Source organism: Battus philenor, unplaced genomic scaffold (assembly GCF_028537555.1).
Source record: "Battus philenor isolate CCGP_79_NKW_IND1 unplaced genomic scaffold, ilBatPhil1.0.hap1 SCAF_13, whole genome shotgun sequence".
NCBI lineage: Eukaryota > Metazoa > Arthropoda > Insecta > Lepidoptera > Papilionidae > Battus > Battus philenor.
In genome coordinates, this window is record NW_027181675.1 from 1,251,236 (window position 1) to 1,268,016 (window position 16,781).

Sequence of the window (16,781 nt, forward strand, 5' to 3'; positions counted from 1 at the left end):
CATTTCAATTTCCAGGATGCAATTTTTGTTCATTAATTATTTTGCCATTGTTCACAAACAAGTTTACACAGAATGGGTAGCAATCTCCGCATACCATAATGAGATGGGTAACCTTCCTGCAAAGTGTAGTGATTATGATATACCCACTGTAGATATTTTTGGACGAGGCCTATGTCTTGCAGTGAACATCTATGAGCTATTGTCAAACAAATATTGTGGATACGAAAAAAAGTTCAACTTAGATGTTTAATATAATTTTCTTGTAAATTTTTCATGAAGCAACTAGTTATCTGAAAAATTATTCCATCATAAAGTTGCATATTTATAACAAAAATTGATTATTATTACTCAAAAACATACAAGATATTAGTTTTGCAAAAACAATATTGAATTCTAGATAGATAAAGAAACTGTTTAGTACCTGGCATATGATTTTGCATGCCTCAAATATTAATCTTTTAAGACAGTTATCCTACTATATGCATATGTCAAACTTTTCTCTGCTTTGATCTTTGCCGTCTCTATCTCACTCTTCTGCTCATGTGCTAAATCAAATACCGGGAACAATTGAGTATTTTTAAAGTGAATGTTTCTTTTTAGAAGATAAGTTTCTTGAACTCAACTTGGTTTCACATAATACCTACATTTATAAGAAAGAAATAATAATCAAAGTTTAAATAACTATGTTTCTTTATGTCTTTAGTAAGGAGAGAAATAAAAATACTCAATTTTATCAAGTTAGTTCAAAAACTAAAGTTTAATGTAAGTTTTTGTATTTTGTTATATGACCACAAGTAAATGTTATTCCTTATATTGTAATGGTGTAATTAAAACTTTTATTTAACATACAATTGAAAACTCAACAAAATTTATGTTGACTCATGGTTCAATGAACTCTGTATAAAATTACAAAGGTGTTTCAAGAAGAATTATATATAGAGAACTAAGTTTATTGCGGACAGAAGTGTGTTTGATGCATTATGCACTTTTGCCAACAACATAAATAGCATGTGAGTCAGCATTTTCGGGTAGGTGGTTGAAGTAAACAATGGTTTAGGAGAACTGCTTTTTATTCTCAATTAAAACAATGTTATAATTTGTCACTAGCGTACTTTGTAAAAAAAAAAGAAAATTTGTAATTTATGGTTAAAGATTAGTTAGTACTGAATGTTAAATTCATATATTTATAACTTTTGTAAAGAAATTCAAATGAAAAAATATTACAATAAACTTTAAAACACAATGAAGAACTAAGTTATCTGATTTAAACCTTACATTTCTCTGTGCCCCTGAATTAATATGGTTGAAGAAATCTAGCTCCTCTGAAAAATATCATCATTTACAAAAAAACTTTTTGAGTGAAATATTAAATGTTTATATATATTAACTGCTACAACAATTTACCGAGGCCTATGAAAGTTTCTTGGCTTTCTGGTACAATGTATCAACAACTTTGCTCATATGGTGGATGGTTTCCAGGACAGTCTCATATGTTTTCTCAAGGGGTGATTCATCAAAAACTATAAGTACACCTTCACCCTGATCTAGAATCCCGTTCAACTTTTTGTCAAGAATCATTTGGGACAGTTTCTTTTCTACTTGAATAACAGGTAGGCGAATTGAACGCGCCACATGGTCTACCTGCACCCTCATATAAGGTTCAACTATACGACACAAGTTCTGTTCAAGCATGGTGTCATACAAGGCTCCAAGGTGGGCACGAACTACTGCATCCTCCTCCAGCTCAGGTTTGTACGTTTTTAAAGCTGCTTGGAAGTCTGCTAATGATCTTTTGTGTGATGCTGTTGCGACTGCCCGCATCGCTTCCATATCTTTACCTGCATATTTCAGTGCTGCTTTGCTACCACATATTGTACCTACTTCCTCAGCCTGGTTGAGCATGATTTTAGATAACAACATATACTTTAATGCAGTCAAAGCTTTCGGACTATCTGCACCATCATAACCTTCAAATGCCTCATAGAAGTATGAGTAAGCGGTTTTGAAATCTCTTTCATCTGCTGCATGTAGTATTCCTGATTGCAAATCTAGGGCAGCCTGCATTTTTGGTGGACAGTATATTGCATTAGCAGTAGTCCTAGCCGATGTTAAAGAGGCTCTCGCTTTAGGTAAATTGCTCAGTGCATGGTAAGTTTTGCTTTCCAACAACAGAACTTCGACAAGTAAGTTTTTGTCGTCAAGCTTTTTTAATTCTCTGAGCAAAGCGGTGGCCAGGTCTAAAGCTTCCGTGTACATACCAGTGTCGTAGTACAAAGCGATGAGTCTCGCTTCGAGGGACTGTCTCAGAAACGTTCTTCGTTCTTCTTTTGCCCATTCGATACATTCTTTGCATAATTGAACCTCAATTCCTATGCCAGCTTCAAGATCCAAGAAGAAATCGACGAGAGAACGAACCAACTTGGCTGCTTTAGCCTTACTTATTAGGCTAAGGAAAGGACGTGTGGCTTTGATTAATTCCGCGAGCTCCTTAGCTTTGCCCTCTTTCTTATATTTCTCGCCAAGATTCAGGATCCCCTGTTCTTTTGCACGTATGTTTTCTTCGTCATCTTCGGGAACCTCTCCAGTGCTAACCATTTTGTCAGTCATGCGGACGTCTTCGTCTCTGTTTGAAGACGAGACGCGCGACCTCTCAAATAACATTGCACCGGCCATGATGTTTATATTTATCACTAAATATCTGTTATAAAATAACACTCAAACGGCTATACTTTTTCTTTGTAAATTTGTATAATCGCAAAGTCATCGACGACCTTTTCAGAAACAATTTGTAGACGCGTATAAAGTTGCCATGTCAAAACTCCAGAAACTAACTTTCATCTGCACAAAAAAAATATGCTGCACCGGTCTCTACGTGTCTATGGAAAAAAATGTTACGCCGTTATCTATGTTCTTTTAATGAGTAATTCGATTATTACCGATTTCATGTAATGATAGAAAAACCTTTTCTTACATTTATTATCATCGATAATATATTAGCTTCGACAATCTTCTTGTACACAAAAATTAGATTTTATTAACTAACTTCAATTTGTTTAACTTTACATCACGGCGTTAATAATTCTCGATCGAATTTTTTAAATTAAAAATAACATCCTTATATATACATACTATATAGCGGAATTTTTATAATCAACTTATAAATATGAACGTAACAATGGCATATTTACCATAATAAAATAAATTGAATCATTTTCGAAAATATTGTGTGGTCATGACATTAAAAATTTTTTTGATTATGTGGTGGTTCATATTATATATGAATCACCTACCAATTGTTAAAAATACTGCCAAGCAATTTTTAAAAAGAAATAACATTAACTTTCGTAAACAACATTTGTCAAGTTTTAATTGTCAAAGGTACAATATTGTGTTGTAAAAATATACCAGAAATATACAAGAAAGACGATAAAAATGGCTTCTAAACCTATTTTAGGCAAAGAAGAAAGTGTTGAATTTTTATTTGAGATTTCTAAAATAGTTAAACTTTTTTATGAAATACCTGTAATATTAGTCACAAAAAAGGATTACGCTCTTAATGTATTTAATACGTTGAGTGACTTGCGATTAGTTATGCGATCGGATTCTAAAGAAAAATTAATGGATATTATACTTGAATTCCATTTGCAATGGCTTCACGCTGTTAATGACATAGAAAACTTCACTAAACTAATTAAAGATTTAACACGAGATGAAATTCCACAAGCTATCAGTTACACCATTGATGCCATGCAAAATCGTTTGAAAACTTATGAGCAGTACATGACAGTAAATCGAGAATTTCTCTCAAACGAAACCCAAGCGAATATAGTTTCCGACGTAGAAATAGTAGAAGAAATGCACGAAGACGTTGTCCGGACACTTATGGAGAGGATGAAGTGCTTCAGAAATTATGATGCGCAATATGAATTCACATTGAAAGTTAATGACGCTGTGGAACAAATTTTTCATTGGTTAGACAAAATGTACGATAGCCTCGCAATGTTACTTAGTAACTATGTTAATGTCAACGTTCCTCATCTCTCCGGGGATTTACCGAAAACTTTACAACAAATCGTAGGAGACATGCAAAACTCTAAGTCAGTTAGTTCTCAAAAATTATTAGAGGAATTCAGGAAACAAGATAAAGAGTTGAACACTATGATACGATCTACGACTGCACACGGTCTTGAAATATGTAAAGTTGAGAATAAAATAAGTGTATTGGACGACAGAATTATGAGATTGCAGAATGAACCGATTTCAGCTGCTTTAATGGCGTTAAAACATAAAAAGGAATATTTAGAAAAGAGACTCAGTTCGTTAGAAAATTTGAAAACAACTCTGAAAGAAATCGACGAGGCGACAGATGATCAATTGAAATCTCAATTGGGTGAAGACGAACAATGTATTTGCGAAGATTTTTATCAGTTGAGAATTTTTAATCACCAACTTCCAATAGAAGAACGAGAGCGTTTGGTAACAGAATTATGTTATCTGTGGGACATGGCGGTATTTGGTGATCGTAGCCACAAATCTATTATTTCAATACTCAGCGTCACAGATATGAAGGAAGAATTCACTGACGAACTAGGCACTTACCACGTTGATGAGTACAGCCGAAAGATTTACAAGTTACCAGACGACGAGGTTAGATATCAACCAAATGAAAATAACGAACTTGTACCTTTGACAGATGATGAACATATATATTTTTACGACGAGTGCGGACGTTACTTCATTGATCAGAACACAAGACAGCGGGTTTATAGAGCGTTGGGTACTTCTAGTGAGTACATGCTGAGTAGCGCTGGTGTCCTCTTGAAGACGAAAGAAATACGGCACGGAGTTACGTTTTATTATGACAATTATGGCAGATATTACATTAACAGGGAAGGAAAAAACATTTACAGGGATGCCGACACGTTAAGTGAATACGAAAATGACGGTTTTGGTAACCTCGTCCGTATCCGAAGTCACTCTGACATTTTTACACTATGTCCGGAAGATGAAAACGTAACACAGGATTTTCTTTACATCAAGCAAAGTGTTGGTAAAGCTTTGAGAGTATGCATCGCTCAAGTGATTTTATATCAACCGTCCGACCCTGTAAAGTTCTTATCCGCATGCTTGTTGAAATACCGAGAGAATATTGAGTTGCAGGATAAAAGAGCTAGAGAAAAGGAAGAGCTGGCTTATGAAAGAGAATTGTTACTTGCTGAAGAAAGAGCTAGGCTTGAAGCAATTGCGAAAGATGCCGCACTGTTTGACCAAGGCGCCAGTGAAGCTAGCTACGATTCTAATTTACGAAACTATAGAACTATGCAGATTGAATCTGAAGTGGCATCGAATGTCTCTACCACAAAATAATTTTATTGTAATACTCCTAAATTTATTTTTAAATATATTATATACACATATAGTTATAAACACATTCAATGAAAATGAAAAGAGGCGAATGTATTTTAATAAATTGAAATAATGTGGTAAATTAAAAGTTTGTAGTGTTTGTAGTGTTTTTGCAAATCAACAAAGGTTATTATATTATCCTAACGCATTTTGAAAAAACTGGTACTATTTTATTGTAGAGTTTTATGTTTGTGAAATACACTTACCCTCTCCATCTACACATGATTGCATTGGTACTAAGTCAGTAGTGCTTTTTATTTGCCCAATTTTTTTTATATGTAAATTAAATTTATTCCGTTTATTATAAAAGAAAATTATGAGTACTTGTCGATAATAATGAAAATCTTATGGGTATCTTAATCTAACTTTTATCAAATAGATGTACTATACTAGGGATAAACTATTTCAATAAGCAAGTAATCAACTTATTCATTGTAAAATAATTACGTAATTTAATCATGCGTAATTATTTACAATTAGTTAATTGACGTTCTCTAAAACTGATGCAATTTAATGTCATAGTTGGCGATATACCCTTTTCTTTTGTCCATGAAGCTTTAAACAGAGCCAATTAAACGAAGTTATAATTAAAGTTTAATTATCAGTAATCATTAAAATAAAGATATTTTAAAAAAATATAATTTAACAAATTAGATTTAGGATATATTTACATAACTGAAATTAGGATTATTGCTTAAAAACAAACCAACTCGTTGGGGACAAAAAATATACTAGATTTGAGTAGTGTTAAAAATTATATATATTCATAATATAATACATGATGATAATAAATACACTAAGATTTTACTGATCTACTGAACTTTTTTTTTATTTTTGGCTACCCCATTATTGACAGCTGCGGGCGGCCATATTGCAAAATGTGAATTTTACGAATTTCATTCAGTTATATCCACTGAGATAAGCCTTCACACAGATTGTTACAGTTCAATTGTATTTGAGCTTAAACTTACGTGATACGCGAGGTGATAGAGATACCATGTAATATATTAATGCGAGTAATAATGAGGTGATTAATGATGAAAATAATATTTAGTGCCAGCATACTTATACAATGATTAATCTTTTAGGGCAAGGCTCTTCTGTATTTTATGTAAATTAGTATGGATAAGTGTGGGGTGACGTATCGAGTGTCGATTGACCATACCGCGCGCGCCTACGGTAGTATAAACAGTCAGTGACCGTCAACGGTAGTGTTTCGCTGTGTTATAGTTGACTGATGGAATATTATCAGTAGTTTTAAAAAATGGCTCCGAAGCCGCCTCCGTTGGGACCCCCGCCGCCGCCTGGTCCACCGCCTCCGCCTATGTTTGGAGGCGCCGCAAAAAGTGCGCCAGCTGATAACAGAGGTGCATTACTCAGTTCTATAAGGCAAGGTACAAAACTGAAGAAGACCGTGACAGTGGATAAGAGTGGACCCTATATCCCCGGCAAATCAGTCAGTTCTAGTAATACCCCAGTTGGACATGACGTTAAAAGTAGTGCCCCTGTGCCTAATGGTGGAGGAACGATTGGCCCAGGACTTGGTGGATTGTTTGCTGGTGGTATGCCAAAGTTAAGGCCTACAGGCAAGTTAGCAGGTGAGTTCATTTGCTTTGTTAAAATACAAAATTTATTATACACTTATTTGACGAAACTCTTGTATAAAAATTAAATCTACTGTATTACCTGTATTTTTCATATGAAATACGAAAAATTCTTTATTCTAATTAATTTTTTTGGCGCCTTCAAACACACACACACACAATGTATAATTTTAAATTGTACATCTATATTGATGTAGTGATAAAATCTGTGAAACCAGACAGACATTTACAATTAAAAAAACATATTTGCATTTTAAATTTTGCTCCCACAGTGTTATAATAGAAAGCTGCTTATGTAATAATATCTAAATTATCTTGAATATAAAATGTTTATCAAATAAAAACAAGTAAAAATTTCTGCAACATAAATTTATTTTTGATAGACACTGTTTACAAATAAATTGTTCAAACTATTATATTAAAAACATTTGTGAAAGTGTTTAAGTGGATAAAAATTAGTGAGTTTATTGTGGACTCATTGTCTAAGTTGAAGGATGTTGCAGTGAAGCTGTTAAAGTTTGGAAGTGGGCTTTTACATTCATCCTTTCATAACTAAAATATATGTCTATTTATTCATATCCTTATTCAAAACAAAGATATATACATTTTAAATCTTATCAGAGAAGATTTTTATCATTAGGTAGTGTAGCATTCAAAACCTGACTGGAGAATAACTCATAGCAAACTCAGGATTTAGGGCTTGTTTTGGCAACCAAGTGGCACTGCATTCATTTTGCCCTAAAGAGAAATCCCAAAATGTGATATAAAAAATGTGATATTAATGTAAACAAACAGAAATAAAAATATAAAATGTAATGTGTAACAAGAGAGGATTGAAAGGTCACAGAGCGAAAGGGAATGAAAGGAGAAATGTTTAAGAAAACTGAATGATAGATCTTAAGAAGTATAGATGAAGAGAAAGAAAATAAAAAAGATGTGAATAATTAAATAAATTTGCCTGTAAAGTCCCTGTCCCACAAAAGATAGGGGGTACGAGAGGCCCCCAATAGCGGGGCCATAAAAAAAAGAGAAATCCCAGCAGACCCTTGATGTTGCGGGCAATCTCTGGTAAGCACCTCAGTGATCCATAATGGATAGCTCTGTAGGGTGCTACCCCCATAAAACGAAGTATGTTACCAGCAGTCTGGTCATCTTCCAGGTATGCTCTGCACAAGATACTCCATCCGTAATGCCTAATCTAAATAGATGTTTGTTAAAAAGACCATGACCAGTTAAGGTCCCTGCCACCAGGACAGTCGCGATTGTGACAACTGGAGCAGAGCATAAGAGAGCCGGCAGCTTATGGTAGGCATTGCCTCTTTTGCTTGTTGGCACTCCTCATGGTTCACCCATTGTTCACTGTGTTGGCTCCTAATATGCTCCAATACTAGCTATAAAAGAATAGAATAGAGAAAAGATGGTATAAAAAATAATGTTTTTTTTAAATACAATGCAGGGTTTAAGTTAACACATACAAACTTACATAACAAGTGTTTATATAACATATGTTTGTCCTTTCTCCATGATATGAATAATAATAATTACAATTGATTTCCAATGCAATGATAAGCATATCAATTATGTTTCAATTGTGTAATTTTAAAACTTTACTTATAAAGTGTCTATACTTACCTAAACATATCTAGTTTTATTACTAGTATGATAAGATGTGTGTAAAGATCATTGTAAGGTAAGAAATTATGAAGCTGACTTCTATGAGATTCCTTGCATCATTCTTAATGCTAGTGTTTGTGAAATATAGCTGTCACAGACACTTGATTAGTGAAATAATAAATTATTAATATTTTTGTAAAAAATACTTGTGAAGATTATTTAATGGTGTCCATGGGTGTTTATTTAGGTGCCCATGGCCTTTAGGATATATTTGATCACAATTCAATGAGTTATTTATAGATTAAATTTATTAAAAAAGTGTTATCATGGTCTAACTTCAGCAGTTGTAATAGATATGTTTTCTATGCTCATTAATATTCCGGATATTATTTTAATACTGTATTGATTTATACAAAATAATTGGTTATAGGTGTAGAAGTTATAAAAGGGTAAATGCTCATTTTTTAGCCAAAATACAGTACTCGGCAATAAATATTGCATATTGGCCTTTGAAAAGAGACAATCGGCTAATTTTGGCATCATAGAGCACTATCTCAGTCCCACACTGCCTATGTGATGTTTTGTCAGTCGTTGTATTCTGTGCGACAAAGATTCTATCACTCTATGAAGCCGAAATTAGCCGATTGTCTCTTTCCAAAGGTTGATGTGTAATATTTATCGCAGGGTACTGTAAATGAAGAAGATCAGAGCGCACATAGAACCTTCATAGCTTTAATTTGAAGATATTCTAGAGGAAGCTCAATTACATTTTAGTGACTATTGAATTGGACTATTTTGTCATTATACTATACATATAAGTGATTACTATATATGATCCACTGTATTGTATATTGTAATTTTATTTAAGGACTCTATTTTTGGGCCTCCCATTAACCCCTATCATGTGTGGAATAAGTTGTGTTGTGTCCTTATTTACATTATGATATTTATCTAATGGATTCAGGTGTTATTTTGCGAAAGTCCATCCTAAGTAAGAAAAGGACCAATATATAACAACTTCCACACCTGCATACTGCATGGCGGAAGTAGTTATATATTGGTCCTTTTCTTAATTATAATATTTCAAAAAATCATAATTAATTTCTCATCTTTTCTCCTTCTCAAAGTCTGTCATTCTTTCCTCTACTTTATTATATCTTTCATACTTATCCATACTTTTCCTCACTTGCTGTGCTTACCGGCCAGAGTTATACAATTTTTACATTTATTATTTTTATAATTTATTTAGCAATATATTTATTATTAATTCCTGTTTATTTTATGATTATCTAGATGACACTTAATTTGTATACTGTGGTTGCTGCTCACAAAATAATTGCCACCTCCAATAGTGTAAAGACAGTAACACTTCCATGGCGTGAGTTTAATGTGCTCATGTCATTATCATGAATGAGTCATATTTGTACAATTACTTTGTACATACACATTGAATTGAACAAGTATATATTGAGTGTGTTAATGTTGTTTTGTATTAATAATGTAATGTATCTGTTTCTGGGATGAAAGCCTCTTTCTAGGGTTTTTTTTTCTGGGGCCCATTTTGGGGTCTCTCATACTTCCCTGGGTGATAATATTTCCTTAAGACATTCCATGGCATGAGGGGCATATATGACCCCACTGCACTTTTCATTCAGGGCATTTGCAGTTCTCGTTGAAAAACAAAGAATTCTTAAAAAAATGAATTGTAGGGCCGAATATAGACAACTTCACATCACATATGTGAGTATGTAATACATATTAATATTTATAACTTTTGCTCGAAATTTCTCTACGAGATTGAATCAGGGGAGAGAATTGTAGAGGAATGAATGTAACTGGGATGTAGCTGATTAAAAGGTTGAAGTGTATGTGTGCAGGGCACAGAATGTGGAACAGCTTGCTGGAGCCCTAAGGTTCTAGAGTGGAGATAATAAACCAGCAAGTGAAGATTACTATGTCCATTCACATGATGGATAGGCTATATGGTTTTCAGAAGACTCTAGATGAACGGTAGTCCTACTGGAAGACTTTGAGAGAGGCCCATGTTTAACAGTGGGTGTCCTAAGGATAAAATGATGATGATGAAGGAAAAGTATGGTGGTAACTAAATAACAAAGAGGGCATTTGAGAAGTAATTTGTGTAAGTATGTGAACATAAAAATGTAAATGTGTGTATATCTGTGAATGTAAACAATATATATGTGTATATGTGAATGTAAAAAATGTATGTGTGTGTGTATATGTAAATTTAAACAGTGGAAATGTTTGTATATGTGAAAATAAACAATAGAAATGTGTGTATATGTGAATGTAAACAATGGAAATGTGTGTGTATATGTGAATGTAAAAAGCGGAAATGTGTTTATTTGTGAATATAAAAATGTAAATGGGTGGATGTAAAAATAGAAATGTGTGTGTATATGAGAATATAAAAAATAGAAATGTATGTATATTTTTATCTGCATTAACATAGTTTATTATAGTATGTCTTAAAATTTTATCGATTCGCAATGGATCCGCGAAGATTAAGCCCAGAAGTGGGTACATTTAATAAATAACACAAAGTTGTTTTATACAAATAAACAAAGAACTCTTCACCTTTAAGTTGTTTGTTATGTCATGTATAAAAAAGTAAAAGGCATTAATAACACGTTCGGACTCGTATATTTCGCGTAAACATTTAAGAGAAATCAATGGAAAATTTCTCTTTTTTTGTTTTTTTTTTTTGATCGGACAAGGCGTGGTCAGCAAGTTTTAATGATTTAATATATAATATATGCGTTGTATTAAAATATGTTATATCATATTTTTGTTGATGATAATCTGTTTCTATTACGATTTCTATGGGATATTATTTTTGATTTGTCATATATTATGTTATACATCTAATATATAAAATTCTCGTGTCACGGTGTTCGAACTTGAACTTCTCCGAAACGACTTGACCGATTTTTACCAAATTTTACATGCGTATTCAGTATGTCTGAGAATCGGCTACTATCTATTTTCCATACCCCTAAGTGATAAGGGTGGTCCACCCCTAAATTTTATTTTTAATTTTTTAGACAATTTTTTTGGTTTTTGTTTTATTATGATACAGCATACAAAAATACATACAAACCTAAATTTTCACCCCTCTACGATCAACCCTTATCTTACATTTGTTAATTAAAAACTTTATTTTTTTTTGCAAAACAACGTTTGCGGGATCAGCTAGTATATTTCTAACATAGTACGTCTGCAAGGATAATCTGTATAAATTAAATAAATCATTTATGGCATAAGGTGTACGTATGTACAATAAAATTCCACACTCAATTTCAAATGTTAACAAAGAGATTTAAAATCAGTAATATAACAAAATTGAAAAAGTAAATTATTGTTTCCAATACTATACTGATGTTAATGCGTGGAATTAAATGTTGACGCTTACTCAGGAAGCTAATTATTGTCGCGATCTCCTTATAAAATTATATTTGTAAAAAGCAACTGTTGAGTTTCTCGCCGGCTTTTAGAACTGCCTTCAGAGCTGGTAGCTTCCTGTAGGGACAACAATGCCGACATTTTATGTTGATTGACGATTTGAAACTGCTTGTAATGGCCTATTCGAATAAAGAATAGTTTGATTTTGATAAATTTGTACCAGATATAATTTTTTTTGTGATAGTTTGCGGGGAATGAAAGAGACACTGATTACGTACAGTCTAAAAGTCATTACACCAATACCTCACTTTGCGTCGTGGTTACATTCCAAAAAAACACGACGCAAATTGAAACGCCGCAAAGTGAATTAAGATTTTCTACAGAGAACCATGTAAAGATCGAAGATAGGTTCCAGGGTCACGAAAATACAACTTTTAAAAAAGAAAATTTAACAAAGTAAACATTTAAAAAACAAAAATAATATAACTCTGTCAATAAATAAATTGGAATAATATATACCTTTTATAACCAGAAACAACACGTTAAAATTTATGGTTCTTTTTTTAAAAAAAGCAAAACACTACGTAATTGAAACAGAAATCCATGGTGAAAATAAAACTGTATTAAAATTGCGTTGATATTTAGTTAGAAAGGGAATCCCGGAGTTTTGATAGCATGGCGCAATTAGAAACAAAAGTGTTGCCTTCTTTTGGGAAAAGAAGATTTTTTTTCAAAAAAGTTAGGCTCGAACCCAAAACAACGCAACCTCGAAAATCTAACGACGCACAGTGAAAATTAGTACTAATTAAGCAGCGACGCAACTTCGAAAAAAACGCAAAACGAAACGACGCAAAGCGAGGTATTAGTGTATATAGTAATTAAGCTCAAATAGCTTTTTAGGAGTCGTGGTACGGGTTGTTTTTACAATTTCTAGGAGGCTGGGCGAATGCTCCATAAAGTGATCAGGCACTCTCGAGAGAGGAACTTTACTTGAATGTAATTCGATAAGTATTTAGCCTTCAGAATCAAGAACGCTCGTGAGGCTGTATCAATCTGCTCAGCCTGATATTTAGATGGCTAGTTCAATAATCCAATGTTCATCACCTATAACCAGTTCTAAATATGAGATGAATATAAATAAAAGTAACACGTATAGTAGCTAAAATAACTAGGAAAAATTGTAAAGAAATAAAACAATAACTATGTAAACAGTGATAAATTGTATAAATAATCAAATTAAAAAATATAGAAATAAAACCTGTTATATTAAAGAACGAGGCGAAAAATGAACGGTAGTTAGTTAGAAAAAGAAAGATAAAAATTGTAGAATGTAAGTAGAAGAAAGATAGATCGTGTGAAGAATGACAAAAGAGTATAGAAATAAACAAGAAAAAGTGAAAAATTATTAAAAAATAATAACGTCCCTGTCCCATAAATAAGATAGGAACGAAAGGCCCCAAATAGCGTAAGCCATTTAAAAACAGTTCTAAATATATAAGGAGGAAAGATGCAAAAAAAAATATATAAAAAAAGCAATAAAAAGAGATTCTCTCTCCCTAGATAAGAGCGAGCGAGATAGAAAAAAAAATTATAAAATTAAGCCGTGATGTAGATGGGTCGGAACAAATAACACAGTTCTAAATTTCCATTGTGGATAATACCATGGTATTCCACAGTCTTAGAAAACATCTAAAAGTGGCCTAGTTAAAAAGACTTTGAATATATAATTCAGTTTAGTTGAGATGTAACCTTTAAGGGTACCCGCTGTCTATACGTTTTGAAGTCACAGCTCAAGTCGAGGTTTCTTTAAAGAATTTATAAATAGTCACTCGATGATACGTGAATGTACGAACTAAGTTAGCGTTGCGATGGAATAAGTAATGAAGTTACTTGCGTCGCGGTATCTAAGGGAGCCAGAGAGCTTAGTTACTATGTGAAAGTCAAACTTTTGCACATTATTAATAATTAAGTATGAGTTGTACCGCAGATTAACTTCTGGCAGTACAGCCTGCAAGGTGTTAATATAAATAAGTTGTTTTTTTTATTTGTCCCCGCTATTGGGGACCTCTCGTTCCCCTATCTCGTGTGGGACAGGGACTTTTTATTTCTAATAATTTATTCATATTCTTTATTATTAACATTCTTCTCTTTCATTCTATTAGCCATACATCCATCCTCAACCACTACATTCTAGGTTTCCTTAGTATTTTATTTTGCAACATTACATTTATTGTTCATACATTTAACACATATTTTCTTTATTACTACATATATATGTATATATATATATATATATATATATATATTATAGATCCGCAGAAGAATCAAGATCAGTTACGTAGATCGAAGAGTTGCTCGTCTGGTTTGCCACCAGGTGGACCGACGACATAGATAACATCGTGGCAAGTCGCAGGATCGGTCATGGTGAAGATATTAGGTGAAGGCTTGTGATAGTAATCACTTGTACACCCCATGAGGATATCAGAGGAGTCCAATATAACGGACTAAAATAGAGTTTCATTACGATGTTCTTGCGCTGATCGCATCCAGAAAATTTCTAGTATCTTGACTGTGTCATCCTTAGCTAGAAAAGGACAAATATATAGCTGTATCACCCCTCCACGAAGCATCTTCAGGAGTAATGTTACACCGATTAGTACCAAAAACAGTGTGAAACACGTGTTGAGTGATTTAACGGTGGTAGTTGTGTAATTCGCATTATTTGCCGCATGCGCATCTATCAGCGGGCTGGCGGGCGGTTAACTTTATTGCACGATTATTGCTGCATGGCGGAAGTAGTTTTATATTAGTCCTTTTCTTACTAAACTACTGCTGACGAAAATAGAACCTCCTATACCTTCGGCCTGTCAATGGGTTTGTCATTGACTGACTCTGTTCCATGACAGTTACAGCTTTAGGTATGAGATTGCACGACTACTGCTGCATGGCGGAAGTAGCTATATATTAGTCCATTTCTTACTGAGCTACTGCTGACGAAAATAGAACCTCCTATACCTTCGGCCTGTCGATGGTTTTGTCATTAACTGACGCTGCTCCATGACAGTTACAGCTTTAGGTATGAGATTGCACGACTACTGTTGCATGGCGGAAGTAGCTATATATTGGTCCTTTTCTAACTAAGGACTGGACTTAGCAAAATAACGCCTGAATCTATTAGATGTCATCCTTGTCTCACATAGATGGGGACTACCTATGCCTTGGTATTTTTTCGTGGTCGTCACTATAACAGTTCATACACAACAGTAAACACGTGCGATGTGCTTCGTCATATCAAGCGACCAATTCTTAGAGAGGCCTATTCGATCTCGCAGAGAAAGTCCAAGCATACCCCTCTTCATTGCTCCCTGGTTGTCATTGAAGTTTCTTTACGGTTGCTCATAAACGACCAGGTTGCAAATCCATATTGATTTGGCTTCATTTTCACTTTGTTTCTTTTATAGTTTGTGTTTAAACTTCGAACGATCACCAGAAATATGCATTTATGTACATATCGAAACAAGGAAATAAGTCCTCTTTGGGTTAAACCTCCGTGATTCAACAAGGATTAACCGGTATACCTAAGCGCTGAGTAATCGACATTTGTGGTAATTTATGATACAATTATTGTGGTTTGTTGTTATTTGTACTTGATGACGAATGGAGGTTATATATGATTTCTATACGAAAGTGCTTATTTTTTTTAAACCACCGTTGTTTCAACACAGACGCCCTCGAGGTCAAGGCCTCCGTTAACCCTTAATAACCTAGAGTTTCAATTTTGATACCAACCTTTTAAACCGAATGTTCACATTACTATTAATTTTTTTTATAGGTTGGCTGTACGAATTTTACTGTTGTATAATATTCTTTTCAACGAAATTAAAATAAAAATCTATTTTTTCTTTCATCTAGACTCTCAAGCAAACACAGTAATATTAAAAAAAAATCACTTTGGTAAATCGGGCTATTAAGGGTTAAAGATATCTATGGGTGGATATATCATATTCGGCACGTTCGGCAAGCTGGTTGGCGATATCAGTGTAATATGGTACGCAGAAGACAGCTTCCCCCATCCTCTGGAAGTTTATCTGTGAGCAGTGGCATTTCTATATAATTAATGCACAGAGTGTGATTTATATAAGATTGTATGTGAATTATACAAGTTTGTGTACTTTTCCGCTGCTCACTAGAAAAAAATTACTGTGAATTGTTTGTGGTAAATTTATTTTGAAATGTTATTTGCACACCGCTATGATGCAACTGCTCGATCTAAACGAAAATAAAAAATAGCAAACAAATAAGATTGACAAAGAAAAGTTATAAAGTGACTAGCTGACCCGGCCACGCGTTGCTGTGAAAATTTAAAAAGTGGAAATAATTGAATTATACGGTATTTCGTTCACTACAAAATAAATTTAATTAATTTTATAGCGTCAACAACACATGGTAATTATGCTGTTAAAATGTAGCTTATATGACACGTTCGTAGATTTACCATAGCAGCGCCATCTATTGATTACTTACTCAACCCAGTCGAAAGGTATCGACATCTGTTAGAATCATTTGGAGTTAACAGATAATTGTGACTGTCAAATAATAACAGACAATAATTAGCAATAAATTAAAATTGCGACTATAATTTGAGATTTAAACTATCCTATCTCTCAATTTAGATCGAACTGCACATGGTGTGCGAATTTTATTATAATCGGTTAAGTGGTTTAGAAGTCCATT

At 33.5% G+C, this 16,781-nt stretch overlaps 3 protein-coding genes across 3 annotated transcripts in view; 2 read left to right on the forward strand and 1 right to left on the reverse strand.

Annotated features, from left to right (window-relative positions):
- Positions 1-1,052: 1,052 nt before the first annotated feature.
- Rpn6 (regulatory particle non-ATPase 6) lies at positions 1,053-2,819 on the reverse strand. Its single transcript, XM_068777043.1, has one exon. It carries the CDS (start codon positions 2,671-2,673, stop codon positions 1,411-1,413), a length of 1,263 nt encoding a protein of 420 aa, XP_068633144.1. The 5' UTR covers positions 2,674-2,819; the 3' UTR covers positions 1,053-1,410.
- A 613-nt stretch (positions 2,820-3,432) lies between these two features.
- On the forward strand, positions 3,433-5,367 carry LOC137933436 (uncharacterized). The gene has a single exon (XM_068777388.1). The coding sequence runs from the start codon at positions 3,433-3,435 to the stop codon at positions 5,365-5,367; it is 1,935 nt and encodes a 644-aa protein (XP_068633489.1).
- Positions 5,368-6,299: 932 nt separating this feature from the next.
- Vrp1 (Verprolin 1) overlaps positions 6,300-16,781 on the forward strand; it is a 50,339-nt gene continuing 39,857 nt past the window's right edge. Inside the window, exon 1 of the mRNA XM_068777222.1 lies at positions 6,300-7,004. Coding sequence (XP_068633323.1) covers positions 6,671-7,004 — 334 coding nt within the window. The 5' untranslated portion in view covers positions 6,300-6,670. The remainder of the gene's footprint in view (positions 7,005-16,781) is intronic.

What these genes read in the sequence shown, in the direction of transcription:
- Rpn6 (XM_068777043.1), bottom strand. Translation starts at nt 2,673, where the DNA reads ATGGCCGGTGCAATGTTATTTGAGAGGTCGCGCGTCTCGTCTTCAAAC.
- LOC137933436 (XM_068777388.1), top strand. Translation starts at nt 3,433, where the DNA reads ATGGCTTCTAAACCTATTTTAGGCAAAGAAGAAAGTGTTGAATTTTTA.